Source organism: Euleptes europaea, chromosome 4 (assembly GCF_029931775.1).
Source record: "Euleptes europaea isolate rEulEur1 chromosome 4, rEulEur1.hap1, whole genome shotgun sequence".
NCBI classification, from domain to species: Eukaryota; Metazoa; Chordata; class Lepidosauria; order Squamata; family Sphaerodactylidae; genus Euleptes; species Euleptes europaea.
This window is the reverse complement of record NC_079315.1, coordinates 73,027,207-73,039,087: the sequence shown is the minus strand read 5'-3', so window position 1 is coordinate 73,039,087 and position 11,881 is coordinate 73,027,207. Positions and strand designations below refer to the sequence as shown.

The window sequence follows — 11,881 nt, the reverse complement described above, 5'->3', positions numbered from 1 at the left end:
TGAACAGTTTTATTTTCTGATGGAAATCATCACAATGAGGAATTCACACTCAGTGTTGCAAGTCCATGATGTGAACTGAAGAGAGACTTATATTTGAGATTCTTAACTGTCCATTCAGAATTGGCACAGTATGCTATATTGTTACTCATATGTGCAGTTTGATTACCTGTGTTTATAGTTTGCATTTCGCCATTGGAAAAGATGGCATCTGCTGAGGCAAGTGCAAGCTTCTTCTGTAAGTGTCCTGGTTCAAAACTGGCAATACATGACATTTCCTTTTGTGTGGTTGTCAAACTAGGTCTTACAAGTTTTGTTTTGTGTAGGGTCAGAAGATATTGAGAGAACAGAGTAATTGGAAGAGCTGAGCGACGACCACGTTGCCCCTGCTGTAAGAGAGAAAGCTTTGCCAGAAGAAAACTTTTTAGAAGGTATGTAAGCAGAGTTTTATTTCCTTGTTATAAGGCCTAATTCAAGGACTTCACTGTGCCATTAATCATTCAGGTGTGTCATTCCTAGGGTGCTTATCAGCAGCTGTTCATAGCTAGATGGAGATGTTCTTTTCCCAGAAATGTGTGCACTCTGGGGGAGTGTCAGGTTAGAACTTGTGTCACATTTCTGAAGAAGTGATCTGTGACACATGAAAGCTCATGCCCTGCCAGAAATTTTCTTGGTCTTTGAGATGCTACTGGGCTCTGGCTCTTTTCTTCTGTTACAGACAGACTAACACGGCTACCCACTGTGATCTGCTTCATTTAAGTTTGTCTCTCCCATTGCTGGTTCAAGTGTTTGTTCACACGTATAAATATATTTTTGCTTATGAGGCTTGCTTAACCTTAGGCACTCTGGAATAAGCTTGGACTATGAGCCAAACTACATTTGCTGTAATGTAGATGTGCAGGAGGCTTTTCTAAAAGAAGAATTTGTGTGTATGCACACACTCAGCTGTAAATACCAAATCCTAAACAGTGGTGGGTATCAAATTTCAAATACCTTTATTGGCATAGTAAAATCTGCAGTATATAAAAGGATAAAAGTTAGAGTAAAATAAAATTAATATAAATCATTCCTTAATGCTGTGATTCTACTTTCTACTAGATTCCCATTGGTTCACTATCGGCAGAAATTTTGCCATGTTTTTGGTTATCTCAGGATCCTTATCAGCAAATAGTTTGTAAAGTATTGTGTTGATGATAAGTTCAAAACTATAGGTTTTATTAGGTTTCCTCTTGGGGAATCATAAAGATGGCAGTCCAAAAAAATATGAGACAGGGAGTCAGGACATCCTGCGCCACATCTGCAGACTCTTTTAGCGAAAGGTGTTTTCAGGAATCTGCCAGGGAGGATCTCTGAAGGCAATGAATGAGTCCTAGCTTGCATAAAGACTTTCCTGAGCTTAGGATTGTCAAGATGGTCCAGTTAGTTTAAATGGAAATTAGTTGGAAGTCCAAAGTATTGAGGTTAGCAAATTGGAGGCGTTAAAGGAAATTTGCGCTGGTATCATTGCAAAGAGTATCCTTGATTGGAGTTCTGCATTCTTCTGCCTTTCGGAATTGCTCCAACCACAAGAAAAAAGTCACTGTGTTGTTTCCCTATTTCTCTCTCTTGATATGTTTTTGAGACACATCTCTTAATTTGATCCTGGATAGTGTTGTAAAATTTGACCAATGTCACCTTTGAATTGTACAAGCTTGGCTTCTCTGCCATCTGGGAGCTGTCCACACCTTGAGCCTGCAGGCGTACGTGCATGGGTGGTTGTTGCTTTCTCATAACCTTTGGCTTTTGATGGCTGTGGAATAATGAAGTCACTCTGTCATCAGAACCCTTTATTTTGGAGTATATTGGTGATTATGCTGGTTTGGATCTTTAACCAGTGGAAAATGTTGGTGTTAGCTCAATGGAATGACCTGCAAGAACAGTTTTGCTTATCATAACTTTTCATTGGGGGCATTTTCCAATTGTTAATCCACCTTTGTGCTTGGAGAGCTGGCTATGGGGCAGGGGTGTGTGATCTTCTGTAGGCTGGAGGAAGGAGATGTTGGAGAATGAGAAATCTTTCAGAGCCAAGATTTCCCCTTTATTTCCGAGTTATGTAGATGAGTTTATTTCTTACTTTAAATACACACAGGGTTACAAGAAAAGTTGCACTGGAAAATAGCATTATAGATTGCCCTTTCAACAAACTTCTCATTAGTTTTATTCTTCCCACAGATGTGCTGACTAGAAAGACCCCTCACTTTTAGCCCTTGGTAAATCTGGTGCCTTATAAATATGGGGTTTGGAAGTGACCTGAAGTATTCTCATGAAGCTTTGCTAAAACTGCAAGACTGGGAGTTGCGGCTACTGGAAATGGTGAAGAAATTTATGGCCATGAGAATAAAAAGCGACAAGGAATATGCATCCACTTTACAGAATCTTTGTAATCAGGTTGATAAAGAGAGTACATCACAGCTGGATTATGCTAGTAATGTATCTAAGGTAAGAAAACAATATTTAGAAGCTGAACTGAGCAAAGTTAAAATTGTGTGCATATGCAATGAATTGCACATAATTTATCAACAACACAGCGATGTAAAAATCTTTGAAATGATTCAGTGCTGTCCTGTGCAGACTTACTTCAGTCTAAGCCAACTGAAATCCATGAATTTAGACTGAAGTAACTCGGCATAGGATCACACTGTTAAACATCCCAGGAGTACTGGTAATCTGCTTTAATTTGGGTACTGATCAGTTGAGTCACTTTGCCTGTGGAGTCCCTCTAATGGTTGGTACAATCAGTGGCTTTTTGTAGTCAGTTAATTACTGTTTAGGTGAATCAGCGGTCCTAATAAGTACATGTAACATTTTGAACAGTTTGAAGCTAGCTACTGATAATCCTTCCGCTGAAGCTAAATGTATTCATTTAATTTGTAGCCTCATGTGTTAGAATGCCTCATTGTAATTTGTGCTATAAGCATCTTTGGTGTGATTGTGTTTTCCTTGTTTGACTTTCTGTCCCAGTTGTCAGTTCTAGTACATTTTTTTTGCCACATAAACAGTAAGTGTTGTCTGATAAAAACATAAGTGCAGAGCCAAGATTGAAGATTTTCACAATACATTAAGCACGAAGCATCTCAGACTTTCACAGTTTTTAAACTGGAGTTTTAAAAATTACATTATGTTGAAGCAAAATGTTCATGTATGATAATTTTTGGCTAACTTGAACAACTGTCGAAATTAAATGATAATACTTATGAACAATGAAGTGAAAAACAAGTGTTGGTGGGTGTGTTTTTGTAGAACAGTATCATAAAGTAACGTGAGGCTTTTTACCAACATCAAATAGTTGAGTGCTGCCATAAATTTGTGTCTCTTTGATTCTGATAAACTTTCAGTTACCCAGAGTACAATTTCGAAGGGCAATAGTTGTTGGCATATGCCCCTGATTAACAGTTGTGAGATCTTGGACTAACCGTCTTTGTCACTTAGCTCTTGCAAGAGGAACAAGATATGAGGAAACAGCAGCAGTATCTGTCAATATTTTAATGGTAGCGGTTTAGAGTTAGAACTATAAATGTCTGGGACAAATACGGAAGGATAGCTGTGGTTGCTAGAGGCTTTTTTTGGTTGTTTTTTTTTGCTTGCTATGCATCTAATGAAAACCTGGCTTTGTGGGCTTAATTCCCTAATTGTATAATCCAGAGATTGAAGAATGTCTTGTACACTTAGCAGACTTCTTTTCAGTAGCACAGCACAGTGTGGTTTGTTACAGGTTGTAATCTGTTGCCATTGCCTGCCTCAGACCATGTTTTCTGCATTTTTGGGAAAACTCTTCAATAATGTGGCAGAGCATGGTGTAACTCAGGGGTTCCAATATGGTATCCAATATGGCATCGTTACTTGTCAACCATCCATCCAGCTTTTATTTTCTCTAGTCATTGATGAATGGAACTAACAAAATGGGAAAATGAAATAATATGTAAATGGGTTGGAATAGATTGTGTAAATTACTCCTACTTTTGCCAATTAGCAACATAAATCAGGTTGTGGATGATGCAGCAGAAATTGCTGCATTTCACTAGTTATTCTCTGAGTTAACAGTTTCCCTCCCTGTAAGAATGACAGTTTCATTATAATGTCATTGCTTTTTCTATTCAGCTACAGTAGAGGACTTATTTGGAGCATTAATTGTGCTTACTGCAGATTTTATTATAGTTTTTTGCGAACTGTTCTTCAGCTGTGCCTTTATTACATTAATTAATCATTTTATGAACCAAAAAATTTCTGGGGACAAAAAGTTTCATTGTTTGCTGTTGAACGCATGTACTGATACTAAGCTGTCTCCATTCCCCTTCATAATATTTAGGTTCTGTAGACCGAATTCAGTTCTTCGTAATATCTTTTCAGTATCTAAATTATGATAATTTGCTTTGCAAACTTTGGAAATAGTGTGTGAGTTCAATATCAGAATAGCTTGATTTACTGTGGAACTGACAATTTGTAGAATTGGTAAATGTGTTTACAAAAACATGTATGAATGCCTTAATGAATGGTCAGATAATCTGTCTGTACTTTATCACAGTTTCTCAAACTTTTGGGTCATGGAGCACTTTTTAGGAGAGAAATTAGTCATGGAGCACTAATTTACACCTAGCACCTATATACTAAACTGAATGACAGTAGTATTTTGCTTTCCAATCTCTTCATGGAATACTAGGAGCTCCGTGGAACACAGTTTGGGAACCTTTGCGATCAGTCATGTGTTTGTCAACATACTAAATTTATCAGTGGGCTCTTAATAAATACTTTTTGAAATCTGAAAATTCTGACAACTTGTACCTGCATACTTTTGTGTCCAAGCCGATAACAAATGAGGTTTCATCTCTCCTCTTTCTTCAAGTCATGGCTGCTCATTGTACAGCAAACAGAACAACTTAGCAAGATCATGAAGTCGCATGCGGAAGACTTGAATGCTGGGCCATTACATAGACTTACCATGATGATCAAAGACAAGCAGCAAATAAAGAAGAGTTACATAGGTGTTCACCAGCAGATTGAGGCAGAGATGTTCAAGGTATTTCATTTAATCACTCTTTGTTTTTAACTGAGGAGGTTATTTGGAGTTACAAGCCTCCCATCAATGTATTGGCAGGGAGAACCTATTGATGATTGTGGGGCCTGTTCTTGGTGGCCCTCTTGAAAGCCAGAACAGTCCAAGCCAGGGAATTAAGCCAGGAGGGCATTTCTGTGGGTGAAATCTTTGAATTTCGCCATGTTGGTCTGCAGTAAAACAGTTAGATTCGAGTCTAGTAGTGCCTTAGAGACCCTTCCCTCCTGAAGGCAGCTGTGCCTCGCGAAAGCTGATACCCGGAAACTCTTGTTGATCTCTAAGTCACTACTGCACTCGAATCTTACCCTTTTACCAGAAATGTCATTTTTGCTATATGTGAATGACTTTTAAACTGTACAATAATTATTTGGGATTATACATGTTAACATAACGTTCATGTGATCCTATGTTTTGCCTTAAACAGATGACACAAGGATCACTTAAAACATTATACTGTGGAGGCTGACAGATTATTTTACTTAGTCGCATTTCACATCAGGATCTGTAATATTTGCATGCTGCTTACTGTGTGGTTCATCCCAGTTGTGTGGACAGCTTCTGCATTAGCACTGCGTACATCTGTTGAGTGTCTTTCGACTAAATTAGAGTGACAATACCTCTTCTATGTTTCTTTTCATGATAGGTAACAAAAACAGAATTGGAAAAATTAAAATCTAGTTATAGACAATTAATTAAAGAAGTAAATTCTGCCAAAGAGAAGTACAAGGAAGCTGTGTCTAAAGGTAGGTGTTTAATGATTAGTAGTATGAAGGATGACTCTGCATGAACCTTTCAGGATTATTATTTTTGTGCTGTCACGTCGCAGCCAACTTATGGTGGCCCCGTAGTGTTTCCAAGGCAAGAGATGTTTGGAGGTGGTTTACCATTGCCTGCCTCTGCGTATCAACGCTGGTATTCTCTCAACCAAATACTGATCAGGGTCGACCCTGCCTAGCTTCTGAGATCGGACAAGATCAGGTTAGCCTGGGCTATCCAGATCAAGGTTTCAGGATATACTTGTGCATAATAAAACTACAGTCAAAACTAAACTGGCTGTTGGTGGAAAGTGCTGTTAAGTTGCAGCTAAGTGTCAGCTGATTTATGGCAACCCTGAAGGGTTTTCAAGGCAAAAGACTAACAGGTGGTTTTCCATTGCCTGCTTCTGTGTAGCAATCTTGGACTTCCTTAGTGGTCGCCCATCCAAGTACTAACCAGGGCCAGCCTAACCTGGTTAGCTAGTACAACAAAAACAATGTGAAATTCCTCTACTTGCTCTTCCTTCAGATTCCTGTTCTGTAGTTGACTGCATAATGTGTGTTGGCTATTTCTCTATTTTCTTCTGTACCTCCTCGGACAACTTTCCAGACCTCAGCCCAGTCTTCTGGGTTAATATACATTTTTTACTGACTTTTCACTTCACTTATTAAAATTGAATGTTTGTAAGTATTGTTGATGCTTTCATTCAGTGGTTAGGATGTTTGTGAATGTTCCATTACATACAACAGGTTGGTCAATTGCTGCTAGAAGCTTCACTAGAATAGATAAAAATTAGTATGTTATCATACAGATAATGGTTGTGATTGTAAAGGCTGCTTAAATGTAAGCAAAGGGTATGTTCTAACCCAGAATATATTGTTTAAAATGTCTTTAAATGACTATATGCTGGATTGTAAACTGAGTTTTAAGAACATTTTCCCATGTTGCCTGGAGAGGCTTGAGAGAAAACAAGTCTGAAGCTGCCTTAGGCTCATGGAACTAGTTTGGTGTTTTGGAAACTCTGGAAGTGCAGGATTACCATATGGTAGCAATACAGTATTGAACTAGGCTTTTCATTGAACAGTTGATCTAAGTCATGATAATAGATTTGTTTTGTTTATAAGATGATAATATATTTGTTTAACAATTGGGTCTATTGAAAGTCTGAACCATATTAATAGAGGTGGTCACTTAAAGTTTAGAGACTAAATTATGATGGGGCAGTTGAAGTGAATTAAGAGAAGATCAGTTTTAAGCATCTTGAAATAAATAGGTTTTGTGTTCATGAAACACTATGCTGATCTTAACTGCAGGCTGATGTACTCGGAAACAGTTGAAACATTCTGTTTAGTCTGGTTTATAATATAAATGATTCCATTCTGACTAGTAGCAGAACTTTAACATGCTATGCTTGAATTTTTATAAGGATTGACTTTAAGGAATATAATAAAAGTCAAAGTATATATTCAAAGTGGAATCTTTAACACTGTAAGATATCACAAGTTAATTATCTGCAGTTGCCATTAGTGGGATAAATAAAGCTTACTGAATGCTTATTCAAATGCAGATAGATCACGATGGGTAGCTGTGTTAGTCAGTCTGTAGCAGTAGAAAAGAGCAAGAGTCTATTAGCACCATAAAGACTAACAAACTTTCTGACAGGGTATGGGCTTTTGTGAGTCACAGCTCACTTCTTCAGATACATTGAAGAAGTGTATCAGCACTGGTAATGAGACAAGTATCCTAAGTCTCATTACCAATGCTGATTTCTCCACGCCTACTACCCCTCTGCATATTACATTACTAATACAGTCACTCCTTCTATTGACATTTACATGCTATTTTCATTGGGTCTCTGAATTCACTCTTCTCAAGGCCAGATGGACTCACATTCTAGCTGTATCTGAAAAAGTGAGCTGTGACTCATGGAAGCTCATACCCTGCCAGAAATTTTGCTAGTCTTTTCTACTGGACTCTTGCTCTTTTCTATGCAAATGCAGATAGTCATAGGAATGAGAGAACTGTGCAGAACTGTTGAATTGTTCTTATCAAAGACAGGCACAAATACTTGCATATTAATGTCCAACTAACACATTGAATAGTTATCATACTGAGCACTCTAGAATCAGTGTGAAAAGCTTTGAAAAATGATTTTGAAGTGTTTGTTGCAAGAAACTGCATTAACCTCCTAGTGTCCTACTGTAGCTGACAAGCCAGTTGTAGTTCTTAGAAGTACTTATATGGCTTGTTTTTAATAATTTAGCAATGATGACATGTTAAATATTTGTAGAGTCCTTCCTTATGAGAAGGACATTTTAGAAAGACATTACTGTCCAGAGACTTAAATAAAATCCTTAAAGACCAGACTTGCTGCTAGTCATTTGCTGGCAGATTTAAGTCACATTGTGGCTACTAAACATGCCCCATATTCTTTAGATGGGGTCTGTATCTTACTGTGAACAAAAAGCTCTTTTTTTTTTGTCTGCCCACTTTTATGGGCAAGCCCTATTACTGTCTAGTGATAGTAACCTCTTGGTGCCTCAGAGGGTGAACTAAAGTTCATAGAGAAAAATATGATGGTAAATTAGAGATTGTGAGGGGGTGGGCTGGTCCTAGGGGTGAAAAGAGAGGGCTGTCCAACTATCTGTAGTTGGTAGGTCATTGAGAAAATGTGTTGCACATCTGTCACCTTGGAGATGAGGCCACTGAGAGGTGTATCAAGCTCACCTTCCTCCTGTGCAGAGGCCTTGGATTCTGAGGGGGTTGAATCTTCACTCTGATCCCTCTCTTTATGTCAGGACTCTCCCTTCATACCTAACTTTCTCTCTGAGCTAGCTCTGTGGACAGAAGAGCAGCTCCAACTATGTCCTCCTTGGCTCTGGGCCGGAGGAGCTTAAATAATTCATCACAGTATTTGCAAGTCCTTTCCGCTTCCTCTGGTTTGTGAGGAGCCAGGCAATCCTGGGTATTGCCTCCCATCCCTGGAAATGGTTTGCTCCCCCTTATGGACAACTTTGCTTTGGCCTGCTTTCGGGACTGACCCCATCAAGCTGTGGAGGTGTGGCTTTGATTTTTAGCCTGCAAGGGCTTAAAACGACAGTGTACCTGCTTCTGCCACCCTGAGGAGCCCTCAGCCTCACCAACTGCTGGCCTTGCCTCTGGAGCTGGTTGTGAGACCAGGGTCAGAGCCCCCATCCAGCTCTGGCCAAAGGGGTTCACCTAGATTATTGATTTGGGAAACAGTTTAGTTTAGGATAGATTTGTTCTGTGGCTTGCACAATACTTCTAACACTCATTATGAATGATTTGCTCATGGAAGTAAAGTAGCTCCATATGGTTTACTAAAATATATGTATTGTAAAGTAAAACTTGTAAAATCAAACCTGTGATGATTAGTAAAAGGTAAAGGTCCCCTGTGCAAGCATCAGGTCATTCCTGACCCATGGGGTAACGTCACATCCCGACGTTTTCTAGGCAGACTTTGTTTGCGAGGTGGTTTGCCAGTGCCTTCCCCAGTCATCTTCCCTTTACCCCCAGCAAGCTCATTTTACCGACCTCGGAAGGATGGAAAGCTTAGTCAACCTTAGTAAACCTTTTTTCAAATGAATATTCAGTACACTTTTTCAGTAGGTGACCTGAAAGACCTGTATGTGAGACACTGGGGAGCTGCTGCCAGTCAGATTAGACAGTATTGACCTTCTTAAACTAGTGGTCTCATTTATTGTAAGGCAGCTTCATGTGTTCATTTATTTTTTATTGTATTTATTTATTTGGATTTTTATCCCACCCTCAATCCCCAGCCAAAGCCAGGCTCAAGGCAGCTAACAACAAAGCACCAATACAATAAAATACAATAAGACCATAGACTTTAAAATCAATAAAATAAGAACATTTAAAACAATCCCAATAGAATAATCAGTAATAGTTTCAGACAGATGGTGCACATCTTTAGAGCACAATGGCTGCTGTGGGGCACAGCAAGACAGTCAGCCCCTCCCCCCCATATACTAGTTGGTAATGATCAAAGAAGAATGGGGGTAGGGAGGCCAGCTCTGATGAAAAACCTTAATTGCCCTCAACTATAGGCCTGGTGGAATATCTCCGTGTTACAGGCCCTGGGGAATTGCTTAAGGTCTCTCATGACTGAGAAGCCAGAGCCATCCCTCATACATCTGGACTTGTGGGGAGCAATTCCAGGCAGCCTTGTATCTTTAAGCACTTGTGAGCAGAAGAGAAAAGGATGAATTTGGGCCATGAAATAAGCAACTCCAGAGGATGATGGCTATATTACAAACCAACTTGGCATTATAAGCAGAAAAATGTATACAGCGTTTTCATTGCATGGCTCATCTTAAATTATGTTATGCAGTTTTTTGAATACATGTCAGTCTCCATGAATGACTAAACAACATTGTGATTGGCTCCTGAACTCATTTAGATTAAGTGGGGAGATCGCTTCAAGCAGTTTGACTGACCCGGGCTATAGCCTCCTGGATCTGCAATGGTTATTGGTCAATTAGATTGGTCAACAGGCCAACAGACAGTGACATACCTTTCTAGCTTGTTTTATGCCAGATGATCTTGAAAACATTGGGTGGAATGAATAGCATCTTATCGGTCTGCACTTCCTTATGCAGAAGCAATAGTATAGTCATTGTACAGCTAGCTCTGCCTATTCCCTCCCATTCAAGATGAACCTTTTCTGAGCCCAAAATGGATGAAAAAATTATGCTGCTGTTCTCGCCTCCAGCCTTAATTTAAAGCAGCAGTAGTAACAGAGGTGTTGTGCCTGATGTCAGCATTCTGCTTATAGACTGCCAGTGGTTAGTAATTAATATGGGGTATTAAACATTATATGGGCATCGCTTGGCCTCCACTTGTCAAGTCGTTGTATTTGGGATTTTTTTTCCTTTTGAAAGCTGCTAGAGAACAAGACATAACTCAGCTTGGTGCCATTTCATTTCAAAGCAAAATTACGGGTTTTGTGACATAGTAATGAAAGCATTTCAGTTTCGTTTTGGTAATCCAGATAATAACTAGTATTGTTTAACTGAAACAGCCTTGTAAGTAACCAGAAACTGATGTTTGTTCAGGTGAAACATGTGATGAAACATGGAGGTGTTGCATTGAATTCATGCACTCTCTACTTTTATCTTCCTATCCAGAGGAGAACCTAGAATCTTAAAAACAGATTACATTAGAGAATTGTTGTACCGAGAGACTATAATGTAATGTCACATTAGAGAACCTCAATGCAGACTTGTGAGCAGTTTTTGGATATTACCCTGTAGAAATATGCACTCAGGGACCTAAAAAAATTGTTTTCCTCAATGCTTGTGATAGGCTGGTACAGGAGAAACGTAGTAAATATCTGGGTGTACTTTTGCAACCTAAATTGTGGGATTCTAGAAGTTTGTATGCATGGAATTTAAAAATCCACCCCCCCCCCAATGTTTGCAGACTGAGGAGGCAAAGGGAAGCTCTTTTCCTTCAAGTGTGTGTATGGTCATGCTTGTGCTTTCTGTGAAGTTTCTTGAAATTTGATGCAATATTGTTGGAACAAATCTATGAGAGTGGGGAGAGAGTAAATCCAAATGGAATGGAGCTCTCATTCCTACTTTGGATTAGTGTACTGAATTCTGTTCCTTTCCTTTATCCCTTAGGAGCTCCTTGATCCATCGATCTTGAGCAGCGTAATTTTAAATCTAATGTTTGAGGGATATAAGGACTGGAATAAATCTTGCCACTGACAGTGTAGCCTTGGGATGAATTCTATTCAGATTATAACAATATGTACATGGAGAGTCTGAGTACATTTTGTTTCCATTGGAACATTAATTAGTACTATGGGTACAAATCTAGAAGAATTAGGACGAAAGAAGAACTTGAATAACTAGTAACTCAGACTTGTTGCTGTAGCATGTCTTTAAATAGAGACGTTGAAAAAATGTTGTGCTGTTTCATTGAACTGCTTTTGTTTCTTGATCCAGTATATAGACTTCAATTAAATAATTTTACCCCCAACTGCAGCAAGTGATT

The 11,881-nt window shown here is 39.0% G+C and overlaps 1 protein-coding gene across 1 annotated transcript in view; it reads left to right on the top strand.

Moving 5' to 3' along the window:
* The first annotated feature begins 353 nt into the window (after positions 1-353).
* Positions 354-11,881, top strand: part of FER (FER tyrosine kinase) — a 176,119-nt gene continuing 164,591 nt past the window's right edge. Inside the window, exons 1-4 of the mRNA XM_056847980.1 lie at positions 354-428; positions 2,209-2,475; positions 4,877-5,050; positions 5,730-5,829. Of these exons, the coding sequence (XP_056703958.1) occupies positions 2,269-2,475; positions 4,877-5,050; positions 5,730-5,829 (481 nt within the window). The 5' untranslated portion in view covers positions 354-428; positions 2,209-2,268. The remainder of the gene's footprint in view (positions 429-2,208; positions 2,476-4,876; positions 5,051-5,729; positions 5,830-11,881) is intronic.